Source organism: Elaeis guineensis, chromosome 8 (assembly GCF_000442705.2).
Source record: "Elaeis guineensis isolate ETL-2024a chromosome 8, EG11, whole genome shotgun sequence".
NCBI classification, from domain to species: domain Eukaryota; kingdom Viridiplantae; phylum Streptophyta; class Magnoliopsida; order Arecales; family Arecaceae; genus Elaeis; species Elaeis guineensis.
Window position 1 is genome coordinate 21,971,256 of NC_026000.2, and position 20,075 is coordinate 21,991,330.

The 20,075-nt window shown below is 37.3% G+C and overlaps 1 protein-coding gene across 1 annotated transcript; it reads right to left on the minus strand.

Moving 5' to 3' along the window:
- Positions 1–124: 124 nt before the first annotated feature.
- Positions 125–15,432, minus strand: LOC105049865 (eukaryotic translation initiation factor). Its single transcript, XM_010929637.4, has 9 exons — positions 15,035–15,432; positions 14,019–14,090; positions 10,863–10,958; positions 10,347–10,556; positions 2,843–2,940; positions 2,457–2,544; positions 1,972–2,322; positions 1,631–1,873; positions 125–1,413 (listed from the first exon to the last, which is right to left on the minus strand). Exons 1-9 carry the CDS (start codon positions 15,212–15,214, stop codon positions 397–399), a joined length of 2,355 nt encoding a protein of 784 aa, XP_010927939.1. The 5' UTR covers positions 15,215–15,432; the 3' UTR covers positions 125–396.
- Positions 15,433–20,075: the final 4,643 nt, after the last annotated feature.

Genomic DNA, 20,075 nt, shown 5'->3' on the forward strand with positions numbered 1-20,075 from the left:
ATGAATTATCTATTCAATTAAAGAAAAAGAGAGAAGAAAACAGATAATGACATCAGATAAACAGAAAGATGTATCATCTCAAGATCTTTCCTTAACAAACATCAAGCAAAATTAGCCACGAACATGAGACCCAATTTCATGGCATTTTTTTCCATCATCTTGAATAAAATAATAAACATTCATGTGACCTCGCATAAATATACAACTCAAAAGTAACTACTCCCCGCAGACCACTTAGGGTCATTGTTTTATGATTTGCTTACCTCAAGGGGAAAAACAGAGGAAAGATGAAGGAATGAGAAAAGGGAGAAAGACAACATGCTTAGGGATATTTGTTTTATCAAAGTTACAGATGGCTGAGAGAAGCAAATAGAGTACCAGCCAATACAGCTGAATTTAAGCAAGCAGGCTTTTACAGGCCTTGATATCAGCTGCCAGTCCTCCCAATACTGCCTGACCATTGGGGCCCCTTTCGATGGTTTTCATCACAGCATCAAACATTGCTGACTGGAACCCGGAATCTTCAACATTCTTCAGAATTTCTTCCACTACGTTGAAACCAAGACCACCAGCAGGAATCAGTTTACCCACCACTTCACCAAAATAAGTTGGTGCTTTCGGCAAATCAATAGCAACATCATCCAGCATTGCCCCATAAAGCAAACAGCCAGTCCCCAAGTCCCCTGGCGTGAAAACCTTCTGAGCCAACAAGGACTCCAAAAGCTTGACAACAAGATCCACACAAGACTGGCCCTTGTCCAAAGCTAGACTGATGGCTTCCTTGACAACTTCCGGGTGGTATTCAGGGCTCTTCAGTTCCTTCACGCATTGAAGTGCTTCATCTAGTATGCGGATGTGGAAATATTCCTCCAAAAGAGCAACAGTCTTCCTATGTAGCTGATTAGGATCTAACCTTTGTGCAGCCACTGGCTTGGCTGGAAGCACACAATATGGCACTCGGAAATGAGGGTTCAAGGACTGAACATTCTGAGATGGTGGACCTGAAACAAGGCCAGAAGGACGAGCTGGGGGACCACTGCCCTGTAGCAATGCACTAGTTTTACCAGCCATCAGGCCGCCACTACCTTGAGGTACTAGCTTAGAGTTGATGGGCAATGGCTTGCCAACTGAAGGACTCTGGACACATTTAGCTTCTCCCCTTGGCATTGATCTGCTCCTTGGAACTTCCCAGTTGTCCCCATCCAACCCGGGCATTCCAGGCATCTTCCTTGTTCCAGGCATTCCAGGCATCATACCTCCAGTTCCAGGTCGGCTTATAGGTAAACCACCAGGACTGAGGGTCCCCAAAGCACCAACACTACGACCATTTCTCATGTTTGCAGTTGCTCCAGGGCGCAGACCAAGGTTCTTTTCCGCCTCACTATGAATTTCAGTGATGGTTTTGGCCTTCACCTACAAAACCAAGACAGCAAAAATGCTCAGAATGAGCAAGAACTTGAAAAATTCCAAAACATGCATATATCCTGATTTTTGTTACTACACATTTCTTTTTCCAGCAAATTCAGCAACACATGATCTCTGACATGACCAAAAATAAAATATTTTATAATACAAACAGAATGTTATAAGCCAAGACCAGCAAGATGGCACCATAGACATTAAAGCTTACCTCTTCGCGTCGAGGGACCCAGTTGTTGGCACGGAGGTCAAGGACATCACGGACCATAAACCTAAATCGTGGCACAAGCTGGGGGTTTGTTGTCAGCTCCTTCAGCCGGTTGAAATAAACATCATTAAAACGACGAGATTTGGGGCTTTCATCCAACTGCTTGCCAATGGTGTTAAAGACCTGACAGATTGCCTCAACATTTTCCTCAGCAGGGCAAGTTTTGCCATCATGCCCCAATAACTCCTGTTAACGGTAACTGTGTCAGGAAATTATTTAAAACAGTGGACCACTCAAAAAATGCAAAAGAATCAGCGTTAAGATGAATAGCATGATCTGCATACTTGGACGATGTGATGCACTATTTTCTCTGGAACCATCTTCTGCTTTAGAAGCTCACCAATAAGGCGGATGTTACCAAGAGTGCGGAGCTTCACCATTCTTTCTTTATCTCTACGTTCCATTTCTTGGTCTGGACCGGTCAACTTTCTAATCTCAGCCCTCAGATTGTCAGCACCTTCAAATGCCTCCTGACAATTATTCAAGAGTATACGCTTGAAAGTGATTTCCTTCCCACCCAGTTCTTCAGAAGGGAATGGAGGAAGCCTCTCATTTAGATCAGAACACAATTGCGCATACATGGGACAGAAGGTAGGCTCAAAAACAGCTTTTTCAAATATAAGTTTAATGACATCCTGCATCATTAGTGTGTTTTAACAACTAAAATTTTGGGAGGGGCAGCAACTGTTTCAAAAGCAACAGTGCATAAATTCTGGGAAACATGAAAACTAAAAATCAACTGAGCATAAATTTTGGGAAGAATGAAAACCTTTAGAATATCAGGTGTTGTGATTCCAGAATCAATCAGTTGGCCCTTGAGAACATCAAATTTCTCTGGAGTCAGCTTATTCAATATACTGCATTAAAATAAACAACAGAAATTTTTTTTTAAAAAAAAAAAGTCCAATTCATATTATCTCGCTTCCGCTAATTAGAGAGAACAAAAAATTGTACAAAAAAGGAGGGAATAAATATGTAGTATCAACAGATTCAGGGAAGAATAAGTTGTGCAAAACCAAATGTAACAACCGATAGCAGTTAGATTTAGGGTCATATATAAATCTGCCTTCAAAACTAAAAGATTAAAAAAAAAAATTTAAAAAAAAACTGATTAACATTTGCCAGCAGGCTAAACTAAACAAGCACATCAATTACCCCTTTACTGTCTTTAGAACCCGTTCTTTCTCTGTAAGATTGCCTCTTCGAGCAGACCATGGCACTTCAGCCTTGACCAGAGGAGGTGTAGGTCCCACCTGATTAAATTGCAGATAATGTTACAAATGTCAAAACAAAAAAGCAATCCATTAACAAACAGAGGAGACTGCAAAAAGTACATAAGGACCATAGACAAGCATGTTCCACATTAAACCAGAACAATCATTTTGAAGGTGGTGAAAGATGGTGCAACATTTTAAGCAATCAAAAGAAAGATGAACACTAATGACACAATCCATGGCACATGCATTTACACATGAATTAAGCTGTGAGTTCCTCTTTAACGAATTCCAATCAGGGACCATGAATAAGAATACAAGTCAAAGTTAGAATTATTACAGCCAATCTCGCTAAAACAAAATTTTGAAACTAAGTATAACAAAAATAGATCATATTCTGCACCTTTAATAGTCTACAGGTGGAGCCAAGGATGTAGTTCAATTGAAGGCACAAAGGATTTCCCAAACAAATCATTTATTTTACTTAAGAAAGATGGTTAGATAGGAAAATGGTTGGGTTTAAAGAGGGTGAACACAATTAAGATGTCTTCTTTAATATAAAAAAAAAAAAGAAGAAGAATGTAACTGAGTAGCTAATATAATAAACAAGAAGGATAAAGCAGTATCCCCTAGGTCAGAAAAAGGAATCTGGATGTCAACAGAAAAAAAAAAAGAAAGGTGTGAGTACAAGGAACCAAGAAGAAACTTCCCAGTTTGGAGGATGTAATCCCAATAAAAATTGTGATAAAGCAGAATCCCCCAGCTAACCTCATTGATGTCATAAGAGGCATTGGTTATTTTATATGCCTACATTTACTGAATGCAAAAGTAATATCTAGGCATTAAGGAAGTCAAAAGATGTTCTTTCCCTTAAGAAAAAGGAAAAGCAAAAACATGCATGTCAGTTAGTATTAAATTTTTTAAATAAACATATGCAAACTGTCCAGCTTTATGGAGGATTGTCAGTGTAATTTCATGCTCCAATGGTTAACTTATAGACCGCATTAGATCCCTTCAAGTTCCTTGACAAGATTGACTCCTGCAGTGGATAGAAGATCCATGGTCAAACTGTTTAATAATCCAAGTTAATTGAGAAAGAAAAGAAAGAAACCATTTTTGCAGATCTAGCAGTTTATCCAATTCCAAATAGCAATTAGGCTTCCAAGACAGACCCATATGACTATCAAAGAGTTCTTTTATTTTTTTCTTCACCAAGAAACAATTTCAGACCACAACATCATTGAAACCACCATTGTTGTGCCCCTATAGGAAGTTGCCCATATCAATGTGCTTATGTTGAATGAGATCTATTTTAGAAAATCAGTAATTCTATGTTTAGATTGAATTAGATGTGAAAGTTCAGTTTTGGATTGCAAGTATGAAAGCAAACCAGAAGGGGATTGCATATTCCTCTTGCTTTTTATGCCTAGCTTTCTCATTCAAGCTTTTTTGTGCAATCCAGCCCCATGCCAGGACCAGGCTAGCCTTTTTTTTTAACTCATCAACATTACCTTCATGCTTCCATGATCATCAAATGCAGAAAGTTAGGAATTTGAGGTAAATATAAAGAACACATGCAAACCCACAGGAAGAACAGTAGCCTTTTCAGTCTTTCACAAGTTTTTCATGTTTCTTAGGACTTCCTCATTTTAGGAAATATGATATAGAAACCAAACGATAGCAAGTTTCAGTCTTATGATATTTTTGGATTTCACTTAAATTGATTTTCCGGTAGTCCTAGGAACCAACTTACGATTATTTTTACCCAAAGTTATGAGTCCATAGTCATATCTACATAAAAAAATATATAATATCTTTTACATCAATGAAGCTTTAAAGTTTAAACTTTTTGCTTGATTGAAATTCCTTTCTAAGTCCAAGTCTGTTGAGTCCTATGGCTATAACATGTAGGTTAGCAGTCGTATCAAGATTAGAAAACATTGTTTCCGAGCTGTTTAAGTTTCTTTAACTAGGAGTTTGCATAAAGGTACTAATTTCAAAAAAATTCTTTTTTAGTTGAGATAGAGATTAAGTGGATAGGTGCGATCACCGTTCGCCGAAGTGTCCCAAATCGGATAGTTCAGGACGTTCCGAGCCGTACCGGCAGCAAATCAAGATGATTTGGATGGATAAATAGAAACACCCGACGAAGGAGAGGGAAAAAGAGGAAGGAAGAGAGAGAGAGGGGAGGAGAAGATGGGATGACACTGCCGGAGGCCAGCGGTGGCCCGCCAAGGCCGCCGGAGGGCCGCGAAGGCATCCGCAGCTCGGTATCGCCCGATAAGGCGTTTAAACAAGACAGAAAGAGAGAGAGGGAGGGAGTGACGGTACTAGCGGGACGTGCAGCCAGCGGAGATGCCGAAGGGCGTCGGGCAAGCGCCATGTCCATCGAACGGTGTAATCAGTGGCCCTCCAGCGGCTTCCCCTCCCTCATTTTCTTTCTTTCGTTCCCTCTCTCTTTCTCTCTTTTCCTCTTTCTCGGTTCCCTTCTCCCCTATGTCAGTTCGCACCGGTCCAGTCCAGTACGAACCTGTACCGACTCGTACCACAAGCCGACCAATATGGGTACCAGTTCCGATTCTGGCTTCCTTGGGTGTGATACAGTTTTTCGTTCTCCCCTTCTCACATTCTCCCTCCCTCTAGTTTTTTTTCTTCTTATTTATCTTTTCTTTCTTTTCTTCTTTGGCTTGCTTGTTGTTGTGCCAGAAATTAGTTCTCAACCTGCTTCTTGATTTGGTTTCTGACTCCAGAATGTTCTATTATTTTACAAGTAGTCCTAAACATCACCGAAAGGCCAATAAATTCCATACTTGATGGAACCTTAACCACTATATTCATCCACTTTGTCCACCTAAACCCCTCAAGTCCATGCACTCTCAATAAGCTTATGCGACACCAGAACCTTTATACCCACAAATCTGATCATGAAGTCTCTTGAAAACCTTGCAAGCATACTCTCTTGCATCCCAGCCCTAGATTCTAGTTTCAACCTTTATTTATGCTTACAACCAAAGTCCAAAAGATACGTTCTCCTTACCCCATAAAAGTTGGATCTGTCCAGATATATCTTCCTCCTTGCAGCAGAAACCAAACCATTAAACCCTCCTAAAAACTATAAATTCCATACCATTGCAAATATGCATCTCTAACCCCATAGAGTCCCGCATCAAAAGCAAATCATATTATTCCCAAATTAGTTTTTGATCAAATAGCTAGTTAGATGTATTGAAACTCATCACAACTAAAGCAGGCATCCATGTGCAAAGAAGATTAAAAGAGTGCTGTAGATTCTACAAGAGTCAGAACAGATGATGAAGAGACTTAAATTGACATAAATGGACATTGTGAGGAAGAAAAAAATTGCAAGTCACAAAGACCAGATATGAAATAACTAAACCAAAAGACAATTGACGGTTACAACCTTCACATATGCAGGAAAGAATGGCGCAATAAATGAAGTCAGAATATCAGCAAGAAAAGATATGAAAGACAATTAATGCAGTTACAGAATTTCCACTTTAGTAGGTCTGGAGGAACAAATTAAAATACAAGCATGAGAGATTTGGAGCTCAAGGAATCAGAACCGTGCTAAAAAGGTTCTGAATAGTGGACTTTACTTTAAGAAAAAATAAATGCAACATCAACAAACTACCTTGAAAGAATTGGATAACACATGTTTCTCAATGCCGAAAAAAGAATTTAAAGTCCACAATGGGGGCAGCAGAGGCAGCACGGGTTTGGTTATTCGGGGCCCTGATTCTACATGTGTGGCAGCAGGAGGATGCCACATTATGGACTCCGCGGTTCCTGAGGCAGAGCTGAGGGCAGCTTGGACTGGACTTACCTCCGAGGCAGGTTCTTAGAGCTGATCGATTGGTTTTGATGATGGACTCCTCTACAGTTATTAGGTGATCTAGAGGTGGGCAGAGTCAGTGACTGCCCCCCCCCCCCCCCTCTTCTGCGTGACATTTGGTGGGCAATCAGGGAATGCACCTTCCTTGCGAACTGGGTAGCTTCCTATGCTGCAGATCATTCAGGAGAGGTCTTATGAACAAAGCTCATGGTGGTTCCATGTGGTTTGCGGGATATTTTATTTTCTAACTTTTTTGGATGTATCCATAGATAGTGTGTATGATCTCTCCGCCTTATTAAAAAAAAAAAAATCCACTGTTTGAATGGTACTGTTCATAGGATAAAAAGGGCATCCCATTGTATGAGACTCCCATCACTGCAGGGTCTGATAAGGGTCAGATGTACGCAGCCTTATCCCCTCATGTGGAGAGGCTGTTTCCATGCTTTGAACCCATGACACGCAACCTGAGATGAAGAAACCTTATTGTTGTGCCCTGTCCCACCCTCTTGTACTGTTCATAGCACAAAGCAAAAAATTTTAAGCAAGAGAATGTCAACATATGCTGAGTTAAATAGTTCTGTCATGAGAAGTGAAGGATATGAGAGGTTATAAGGTGGACAATGCACAGAAGAAATGAATGTGATCAGAGAATAAATACTTGGGCCCATTGTTGCCTTTGAGCAATCGCATATACAGATTCAAAGACAAGAGAGAAAAACAATGAGATTGAAGTGAAATTCAAAAGTGGAAAAAACATGTCACATATAGCTTGTTCCTTCTTAAGAAGACATAAGAGAATATGTATTTGATGGTATATTTATACAAAAGATAGCCATAACAAAGCCCAAGTATGCACCTGGGGACAAGAAGAAAAGGGGTGATGCTATAATATTCAAAAAAAATAAAACAAGATAAAGTGGTGAATGCCAAATACAAAAACATGGTTCTAAGCATAAAAGATTGGATAATTGCTGCTTTATTATTTGCCATATATTATGATCCTTCACATAATTTTGAAAGGGTGTATATAAAGTTTACAATTTTACCAAATCCCGAAAGTTGCACAGATTGAAGTTGCTGTTGACACAGTTTGATTTATGTCAGTGGCAAATCAAGAACCAGCCTGATGCTGATCAGTTCCCAATTCTTGGAACTCTAACCAAAATCAATCAGCATTATACGAGGAGAACAAAACCAAAACAATTCAAATCACGATCTGGTTGGTTCAATTTGGTTCTCTAATTACCTAGAGAGCATAAATTCAAATCAGTAAAATGATATGTTTCCAGGAAAAAAAGGAAGAAAAAAGGAATAAGTAAGGCCATTAGAGTGTGAGGGACTGAAAGGCTGGAGGTAACAATTCATGAGACCCAAGAAGCTAAGGGATAGCAGGAATCGTGAATCTTGGGGGATCAACAAGCAGCAATCATGAGGTGCTAAAGGACCAAAAAGGAGGAGTTGTGACTCAGGCCATGAGCAGCAGTACCTATTTGAATCTTTGAATAGACAAACTTAATCATCTAATCCTTGTCTAGGTTAAAAATATTACCTGGTTAGCATATATGATCCTATACAATATAAATACACATGTATATTTATCCATATGGCATATAGCATTAGCTTGGTTCTGATTAGATCAGTTACTTGACCCCTTGAACTAGAAATAAGCCAATGCAACTGGGTTTATGAAAAGCAGAACTTGTTTAGAACTGATTCCCAGTTAAACACCAACAGAACCAACCTAATGATGCCACTTCATTCAGTTCTCAAGTGAACTTGGAAACATGTAGCCCAAAGTTGCAACTCAGAAGGAGCGCTATATTTTATGGTGCACAAAATTCAACGACATTAAGGCATTAGGATTCAAAGCACAGTTTGAGAATAGCATGAACACTATTATTTCAATCCCTGCTTCCATGACATAGTAATAATTAATCAATGGTTGACGTCAAGATCAAGAAGATGATAAAAAAGGACATCACATTTTCAGCTATGGTAAGAAAAAAATATGACAACAAAAACAAGGCAAGGGAGAGTGATGCCCTTTTGTAAAGAATTCAATTTATGCAAGTTATCCAAAGTGGGCCAATCAGTGAAATGAAATGCGATTTGATGGCATGACCCATCCCTTTGCTGATTAGAAGTCCTGAGCTTCTACATCCGATTATCTTTGAGCACTCTTTTAGCATCATGCCTTGGTGATCAAGCAATAGAATTTTTCAAAGTTGTGCTTCACATGCTGGCAGCATAGGCACCAATTTATCCTTTTTCTTTTTGCGATAAAACAAGATTCAACCTTGACTAAGTCAATTGTGTGACCAAGCCGATTCACGTAAAAATAAAAGTATTATTAAAAATTATCCAACAGTCACATGGTTAAGAAGCAAAACCTAGGCCATAGAGAACAAGTAAAGAATTATGGTGGCAATCAATGGCATAACATCCAGCCAGCCAATTCACTAGGATTTTAAGAACACTGATTTGATAACTATCGCATAAATAAGAGAACCATTTGACTAATCAAGTCGCCATTATCATGGTCGATTTTTCAACAACTCGGTGAATGCCATAACTGATAAGAATTATGTGGTGAAAACTGGAATTCCAGTTGAGGTTGGTCAGCCTGAAAAAGAAACTTTGTTTCACAAATTATGAAGATGGACTTATTGGTAATAACAAGGAGGAATTGCCTTTTTCTCTTTTTTTCAAAAGAATGTGACCAGAAATAGAAAGGAATCCTCAAATAGAACTGAAATAAATGATTTAGAATTTGTTTAATATCGGAGCCAGAAAAAGGTACGTGAAGTGCAATTTTAGTGGGAATTGAAATGGAAATCAACAATTATAGATGGCCAAATAACCCCATCAGGGGTCATCACATTTGATATCATGCATTCCTTATGCATAAAAAAATATATAGATAAACAAACATTAAAAAATAGAAGCACTGATAAATGGAGCAAAGGATTAGATCATTGCATGACTCTAAAACTTGCAATGGAACTTTGACAGCAATAAGCCCAGTAGTGTTGTATGGATCAGACTGTTGAACGAAAAGTTGGATTAGTGCTGTAAATCAAGAGTCATAAAGATGAGAACATGTAAAACAATTGGAATAGATTTGGTTAAAGATCAAAGGAATAAATCACTAATGGCAGGACATTAAACAGCTAACTTAGACACTATCAGCATATGAAAAGCGGATTTAAAGTGGGCTTGGTTGATATAAATGCAAGAAGACATGACCAAGAAAAGGTAGACCTGAGAGAATACATGTACGATTAAATTATCATTAAATGCAGAATGTCATTCATCAATGATGCACTTGAATGGAGCAACAATGTTCAAATTGACAAAAATTTCATGACATCTAAAGAAGTACTTTGATAAAGCAAATTCTCACTGGCACAATGCTCAGACCAACAAATCAAGTATATACGTAGATAAAAAGGGCATGTGGAATAAGTATCATACATAAGACAAGAAGCATGACATTCTTTATATATTACCAAGGAGTTAAAAATATACACTAATCAGGAGTTAAGAAGGAAAGAGGCATCTTCAGATCATCATAGCAGTATTTAATAATTACCCCATGGATGGAAGCTTTTGAAGAAAATTGGGAACCCAATTGGTTATTAAATTGGTTTATTTCTTGTGGTCTCAAATTGGATGCATGTGCCTTATTATCACGTATTGTATCCCATGACTTCTCCTCTCCAACTGAGGGCAATTGTCCCAAACGTCCACGCCAGTCACGATTGTCTGGTTCATAAGAGCGACTCTGTGATTGAGTTTGCAACTGGAGAGTATAAACAAATGTTAGAAGATGTTCCAGCAAAATTAGAAGCACCAAAGAGAAAACCTTGATATAAGCATACGAATATAGAAAAGCATAATGATAAATATTCTTTAAGCAGAAATCATGAGCGAAGTTCTCCAGAAAAACATATATTTACTACACAAGAACAAAAGAAATTGAAGAAAACTGCAAGCCTAAGAAATTTGGCGACAGTGCTCCTCATATTTAGAAATATACACAGAACCAACCTCACTACTTCTATAATTCAAATGATGCATGCAATTCACATCTTTGACTAGAACTCACATTGACATCACTGCGGCCCCAAGTCTGATCTTCATTAAATATTTCAGCCTCAATCTCCCGTTTAACTTTCAGAATATCTTCAGGGATCTCGACAACCTGTTAGGAGAAAAAATAAGCAAAAGCTGCAGGCCAGAAAAGTTACTCATCACAAATATTTAAACTAGTACAATGGGTATATCTAACCCATGCATACTAAAATTTAGTTTTTTTTAAGTAGCTAAGAATATTGATCACATTGATATGATAATTAAATGTATGAGGTACCTAATGAAACAAGATTAGTAACCCTGCTCCATAATTGAGGAAATATAGCAGTTACTTGGCTTCATATATAAGTAGGGAAAGATACACAGTGCATGCTAAGTTTTAAAAAAAATTATTTATCAATTGTAATATTTATATAGAAATAAAAACAATAGATAAAGAAAAAACTTAAAAATAATGGAGCAATAAGGTGACGTTCAAGTGATTCATATATAGGAAGATGAGCATTTCCACTAAAGAAGAAGACGATAAAAGATGAGCATTATTAGGTATATTCCCAAGAGCAAGGAGAGAGAAGTTCGAACATACGACTAGAACAGGTTGTGGTTATGAGGTGGAAGATGTAGGTGGCATGGAGATGGTAGGAGATGTGAAGAGATGGTGGCTATTAGGGCAAATACCTGAGGGGGAGAGATCAACTTAAGATAGTGGGTTGTTATTTAGAATATTTAAGAGAGACGAAAGGAAAGACACCACCTAGGCTGCCAATCTTTAAAATAGAATAGTTCATATTCAATAAGATAACTATTATTCCACTCTAACCCATGGACATATGCAATATACAGTCTCAAAAAGTAGAATTATTTTCCAATATGGGCAAATTTGACAAACTTAAAAGACTTAAATCATGCTTTTTCATATAATAGCCGTATTTATTTGGTATGACATCTTTAAATATCTTGCCATTTGAGATTTTCTAATCAGTTGGAGATGATATTATTAAAAAGTATATTTATTTCGCAAGAGTCCATCTACACGTTCAGAGAGTGAGCCTTAAAGTAACGGCAGGGTTATCCACTGTGCATTGGAGGTCATGGGTTCAAAACATAGAAACAACCTCTCTACACACAACATAAGGTTGCGTTTGTCTAACCCTCTCCAAACCTTGCAATGGCAGGAGCCTCATGCACTAGACTGCCCTTTTTAGTCCATTTATAGATTCAACATCTTTATCTTCTCTGGCAAACTCAAGTAATCACGGAAGAGGGAGAGAGGGTCTATGAGGACTCATGCGGAAGTGCGTTTAATTCTACCTCGGCTACGTATTAAGTAGATCTTGAGTAGTTTATATAGGGCAAAAAAACCTAAATAATACCTTTTGACTAGATTTTTTGAGTGAGGTTAGGAATTATTACAAATAATTTCAAAACAAACTCAGCCCGTGGCCCATGTAGACTAGGGGGCACTATAGCATGGGCCCATTTGGGTTGACCATAGGCTGATCGTAGTGTTTGTGATTAAAATTGCGGCACTTGTGATTGAATTTGAATGGAATGGATCCTTAACCTCGCGAAGATGCCAAGCTTAAACAGGAGTATCTCTAAGGACCCATGTGAACGTGTGTTTATTCCCATATCAACTATACACTAGTTAGATCTAGGGTACTTATACAAGGCCAAGGAATCAAAATAATATCTTCTAGCCAATCTTTTTGGGCAAGGTCTTAGGTTATTACAAGGTCCTAGTTCAATTTCTTTTTAATCCCTAAGAGACCAACCCATGGAGAATGTCCAATTCCATCCTTGATTGAAAACTGGGCATAAGGGGCATAGGAAAGAGTTATTTTCAGCATGTGAGCAACATAGAAGATAAAAGCAGCAGGATAGAACTAATGCCACCGGATAGGGATTATATAGGCATGTAAATCTTTCTTTCTTAAAGTGCCCATACATATAATAGCAAGATGATAAAGTTTTCCATGCAAGTTAAGTAATCTGACATCTAAGGACAAATCTAACAATACTAACTTACTTTTTTAATACACTGTGAGTGTATATGCATGTATGCATATAGGGTATTTGTGTATGTGCAATAAAGTTTTCCATAAGAACTAATTGATTCAACAAAGTTTTCCAATGCAAACTAATTAATCACCAAGCAAGGACAACTCTAACAAACCCACATACCATAACTCACTCTTTTTAGTATAAAACATATATGCACGTATATTATAGACATAAATGTACTATATTATGAAGAGCGAGTTCAAATTTTGGGTCTATCAATTTTCTTCCAATTTTTCCATTAATTTTTTTCTAACCGACTCTTATCAAAAAAAAATTGTTACAATGGTAGGTTTTGGTAATTATCTGGAAGACATTGTCCTCTTGTCCAACAGAATATCTTTTCTTAACTCTCTCCTCCCCCTCCACATATGTCTGACGGCATACCCCCATTCCCCATCTTTCTCCTCACATTATGTATATCCTAACTAATCATGAGATTTTAAGGATATGCTGCCTAAGTCTTCTTTTTTTTTTTAATATACTGAACTCTAGATTCCACTCCCATTGGCTTCTTTCCCCTTTGTACTGATCTTTTCTTAAAACTCCGACATCTAATTAGTCTTACCTTATTTGTAACTTTTTAGTGACATAAGTTAAATATAGCACCAGTAATACAACATTGCTTCATTTGTTATAAGTTTCTTCTTTATCTATGATAATTATTCTCACATATATATACTGTTTCTTGATATTGTTAGAATTCTATTTTTTCTTTCTTTATACAGTTTGCATTCATGCATGCTAGAGTGTGTCCTTTTTTATTTGTGCATGTGCGTGTTAAGTATTTTTGGTTTTCTTTTTCTTTTTCTTTTTCTTTTTCTTTTTTTTTTTTTTTGAATGCATATGCAAATATATACTTGCACAAGTTTGAACCTTTTGCTTATTTCAAGACATGCTCCTGCTTTAGTCACTGCATCCTTGATGGACAAACAAATTCAACCAGACCTTGAAAAGAATAAATTACATTCAAAGTGATGATGATGACAACGACAATGACAATGACGAAGATGATGATGCTGATTTGCACCACATTCAATGGCAACAGATACAAAAGCACACAGGCGATCAAAAAAGAATTTTCTAAAATAAAAAAAACTCTGGATACCTGATGAAGTCGAAGAAGTTGGTCTCTTGTGTAACGAATGCGTTCATGACCCTCAAACCATGAATCCCCAATCTGATAAAAGTTTAGAATAGTTTTATATCCCAGTAACCATTTCTTCAAAATAGGATATAGAGGAGACATAAGAAAGTAGAAGCAGAACTGCATGCTCTTTGCAATTTAAAAAACCTGGCATCTAATCACATATGATACAAGATACATGGAAATTCAAAAACAACCGTTTTTGGATTAAAAAATTCCATGCCTAATGATCTCAAAGAACAATTGTGCTATTCTTTTTTCTTATTTACATTACTTATGCTCGACACCATGACCCAATGGAAGAGCTATGAGAACTAGCAGCAAGAGCATAAGCCACGGACCACCTTCCAAATGCTACAGGCCAATACTAGAAATTGTTGGGATAAACAACATTGATAATACAAAGCATGAGGAAAATTATTAAAAAGAAAAAGATGTTCATAACAAAGCCGATGCATGTATTTGCACATAGAATCCCTGGACCAAGAAGGTTCAATTCACGGGCTACTAAAAAAGCCTTGTTCAACACCACTTACAATCATACTCAGAACAAACAAACAGTGATAAAAACACATTACAAATCAAAAGATACTTCATCAGGAATCCTTTCAAAATAATTCTAAAGCAACTTTTCAGCATGTAACTAAGCTAACAAACAGTATAAGAAACAAAACAATTTTTTGATAAGCAACAGAAAATAATGCATCACTCGAGGTTGAGATACCACAGATAACACAATCCTTTTGTTATCTAAAGAAACCGGCTTCAGCGACTCAAACTAACCAGATCAAACATGAAAATTTCAAGCAACCGACCAATAAATCCATTAATATAATTAGAATCCCTAGCTCCCATACCATATCAGAGTAAGTCCACAGTGCCAAAAGATAAACAAAGAAAACAAGAAAACAACGCCAACGATATAAACCTCCTCGGATCAGATGGAACCCTAGAACCGAAGAAACGGACACGCCGACCTTGAAAGGCAGGGTGGTGCCGGCGCCACCACGATGGCGGAGGACGGGGAGATCTGAGGAGGAGGACGAGGAGCTGAGGGAAGAGCCGCCGAAGTCGAAGCGGGGGGCAAGGGTTCTGCTGCCTCGGTTGCCGCCGCCACCACCAGGCCTCAAGCTTAAGCCCGTCTGATCCGACTGCATACCTCGCCGGAGACCCTCTCTGCGGGCGATGGTGCGATCGCGCGGTCGGCCAGCGGATCGAAGCCGACAAGCAAGGGCGATGAGGAGGGAGGACACAGCAAGAGGAGGAGGGAGGAGAGACCTTCCCGAAGCCCACCCTCTCTCTTCGGCGAAAGAGAAGGGCGAAGAAGAAAAAGGAGAGAGAGATCTTCGGCGAAGAGGAGGGAGGAGGAGGAAAAGGAGAGAGGCGAGAGGGCGAGGTGGAGGAGAGAAGCCCTATATATGTCCGAGAAACTGATCTGGGGGTTAGGTATTTGCGTAATTAAGTTTCTTCAAAGGGTTAACAGGTATCACACACTAATATAGCATCGCAAGAGAAGCCTTTAAGATTTTTCGTTGATATATTTGATGCTTTGATATTTTTACGGGCTGACGGAATCAGCCTTGCGTTTTAAGGGGAATATCGGATTACTTATTGTCGGCTAGTGCTTGTTGCACTCGTGCTCTCCAAAGTGTATCATCGGCCGTTGGATTGATGGGATCTATGATCCGAGCCATCCGATCGACCAAGAATATTTTGTGATTTACATATATTCCCCTCCATTTTAACTCTTAACAACTTAAACTTCAGGTTCTGGAAATTTGGAATCTGGATCTCCAGCAAATCCAATTGACACCATGCGTATAGCATGAGATTAAACTTACCAACATCTGTCATGTGGAATTAACAAAACAATAAAGTGTGATTTATAAACTGGAATTATATGTTATCATCAACAACAAATTTTCAATAAACAATTTAATATATTTCCTACGAAGAACTGTGTCAGCGTTGTATGATTTATTTGACAAAAATATTATAGATATATTATTAAAATTTTAAAAGCATATTAGCTAGTGAATGTTTATTGGATCATGCCAACCGGACTTGCCCAAGGACCAGTCTTTGAAAAAGAAAAAGCTTGATCAACTTTAATGCCCTAAAGTCTAACTTATAGTAAATGTGCAAGTTTAAAAGTATCTATGTCGAGCCCATGCAGGAAATGATGTCTAACAATGGATTAAGCCGAGTTTAAGATTAAATTAGTCAGACATATTCACCATCCTTTAGATCCGGACACCTTTGAGTTGACTTTCGCTAGCTTAAGCCAGTGCTTGATTATTCATGACTGTCCATTCCTTATATAAGCTCTCTCTCTTGAAAAAAAAAAAAAAAAATCAAGAATAGGACAGGAACACATCAAAGGGATCCTACTGGTTATATAATTAGCAAAGATCTATATTGCTTAAGATGATATCATAAGAAAAACTTCTTTGGAGTCGAACCCAATCTTAGATACTCAGCTTATGGCAGAAGGGTCTGATTGCTGGATTAATGCTCATATCACTTATTTAATATGATTATAATTAAAATTCTTAATTCATTTTGTCTTGTGGCTGAAAAATTGATGCTACGGTGATAAATAATGCAGTTTCAGAAAATTAGGATTTCAAGTTGAAGAATTTGTGATACTACTTGCTTTTGAGAACATCCCTAATGGATGACTTCAACTCAGTTTTGCCGATTTCATGCAGCCTCTTTACTTAGCTTACAGTGAAATGCACATGGGATATGTCATGCATGCACATTGAATGCCAACGATTCTTGTGATCATCCTTAACTTGTTTCATGTATTGGTTATAGTTTTCCAATTGGAAGGACAAACCAGTAGCAATGCCTTTACAAGGAACACATGATAGTGAAGTTTGATTCAAACAAACTCCTATCAAACTTACTTGCTACAAAGAATAATGCAACATTCTCTAAGTCAAAAATAGAAATAATCAGGATGTCAATATGCCTTTATCCATTTCCTTCATGTCAATCTTTAAGATAATTTTTGAAAACCATGTACAAGGAACAACGATGTTCCCCTTTATCTACCAAGGACAAAAAGTTCATCCAACAATGATATGTAAGTTCCTATTTTTTGTGTATGTGTGGCAAGTCAGATGATATATATTAATCAAAAAAATATACCAATAAGAATCAGAAATAAAATATTACCAAACTGAAAAGAAATACTAGCCGAAGTTATGCAGAAAGTAGATCCCATATGATTCGCTGTATGCAAAGCCATCCAATCAATAGTATTAATCACTACATGGCAAATATATGGGATCTTAAAAGATAATAGTGAGCGCAAAAAACTCTAACAATCCTGGGAAAAAGAAAGGAGCCTACTCGCACAGTCACTAGGATGTATGTTTTTTAAGAAAAATTTCATTAGAATAATCAATGTCTTATTCATTTTTTCTCATAGCAAAGTTTTTAGGAGCTTTTTTTAAACAAAAGCTGTGTTCGTGAAAATTATGAATTTATAAAAAAATATAAATAAAATAATTATTTACTTGCGTTGCATGTAAACTTTTTTACATTGCCTGTGCCATTTATTGGTCTCTAACGTTAAGGCCTGATGTACATTGCCTATCCTTCTCTACCAGCTTAAATTTTTCAAGTCCAATGATAAGTTAACAGCGCATGGAAGCTCAAGGCTATTGGTTATACCTTCTTATGCATGGTTCAGGTTACGTCGCCAATACTGGACGAAGAAAGAAAGATATATATTAATCACCCCTTCCAAGATTTTGTGGTCAAAATCCTATACAAAGGATTATATAATAGATGAGAGTTTGTTAAAATTTGTCATGTCATTTGTTACTTGTATCTTGGCGCACAAATAAGAAAAATTAGACGAAAGCAAACGGATGGCCCGTTGGTTCCATTGACAAACCACGCAGCCCATGCAAAGTCGACCCATCACCTTTGACTCTTGACAACTAACTCTGAATCCACTTCATGATCGCCACCTCTCTTCAATCCACTCTTGCATCTAATCAGATCAAAACTCTATAATAAGATTCTTACATCAATGATTCAAATCATTGAATATGATCTATTATTTTAAAATTATTTATATATAAAAAAATTATATGATATGGAGACTTTTAGTCTATGCATCAAGTAGTCAAAAATTGGACGGCCTAAATAAAATTGAATTAAATATATTTTTTGATCACTTGATGTATAGGCTAAAGATTTTTAAATCATATGATTTTTTATGTGTATACAATTTTGAAGTAGTAGATTACATCTAATGGCTTGAATCACCGATGTAGGATTTTCATTATCCAGATTTTGATCTGATCTAATCTGAGCCGAAATTTGATTAATCTTATCCAAATCTATCCCTATATATATATATATATATATATATATATATATATATATATATATATATATTTATATATATATATATATATTTATTTATTTATTAAAAAATAAAGAAAAAAATCATAGAGGTGGTGATGGGGCAGGCCAAGTTGGTGAGGGAGAGAAAGAAGGGCTGAAAATCAATGAAGATATTGTCAAAGAAGATTTGTGCAAGTTTCTACTTGTCTCGATAGAAATACTTGGAGAGGATGAAGTTGAGGAAGCCGAAAAAGGAGATGGGATCAAGGGCATGTTTAGTTGAAAAGAGGTAAGCTCTACAATGTAAATGAGAATGAATGATTCATATTTCAGTCATTTGGTTAAGAAAAGTTTCATTTCTATTCTAATTTTTAGAAAAGAGTAGAAATGTCTAATCATCAAAAATCCAGTCTGTCATGTCTCGATCCTATGGCCCAAGCTTGGTACGCGATAGATGATCGTATGTCTTATGGATGACAGATTAAGTGATATCAGAGCTAATCTGGTCCATAACTCATATGAATTCGAGATACTGCAATATGAATTCATTAAGCTGACCACAAGCCAACATGATGTTTATAAATAAATATATAAATTTGGATCCTCAGCTCAATGAGAACACCAAGACTTAAATAGAGGAAGTATATGGGGATCCGTACAGACGTGTATTTAGTTCCACATTGCTTATTTACTGAAATCATACGGGATCAAAGAATCCAAATAATATCTGTTGACCAGTCTTTTTAGATAAAATCCTAGATTGTTATATAATTTCTACTCTTTCAAGTATTCAAATTTTATTTCATAAATTAAATGCATCAGGGCTATTCTAATCCATCCTGATTTTGATTCTATTTCAATCGCTGATCATAAACCCAAGTCAAAGTCTATAATGGTGACCAAGCCCACCATGTTGCATGGAAGGCAAAAGGATGCCGTTACGGCAAAGTCCTCCTCGTATAGGAACTTAGACACCGTCATTAACACCTAAAAATCCAAACATGGTATCGAAATCAGCCCCATCACTTAGTGAACCTTATTCTTGTCTCTACCCGTCTGGGAGACCATCGGTACATGGTGGGCGGTGACGTGGGCCTTGAAACTTGCCAATGCTTTCCTTCTAAAAATTACTACATCGTCCAACCTTGTACCAAACTTTCCATTGAGATATGTCACAAAGGATATTTGTGTCCCCACCGTATACCGCACCGGAATCCCACCAATGGCTTCTTGCCGCATGGCACATAGCTTTCTTGGCTTTCTTTTTTGGTATGCACTTGGTCCTGTAGTATTACTGTTTCTTTTTTCAGCCAGCTTTGATTCCTCACGCGTCTTCAACTACTTGCACGCCTCGTATTCGATCTACGTTCCCTTCATGTGAAAGAGACGGCTACTCCTCTGCAGGTGGACCTCTAGACACTGCGGTGAGGTTTCCAGCCTAAATGGAGCCGGTTCAGGAGTGACCGCAACGTACCCGAAATGATTTTATTCTCTATCACCTTTATGGCATGACCAGGATAAAAGTGCCGTGATAATATTCATTTAGGTTTTGAATTTATTTTTACTTTTTGAATCAGATAAAAATTTAAAAATTTAATTAATATTTATATTTACATCGATATCTATTAAAAAATAAATATAAATATAAAT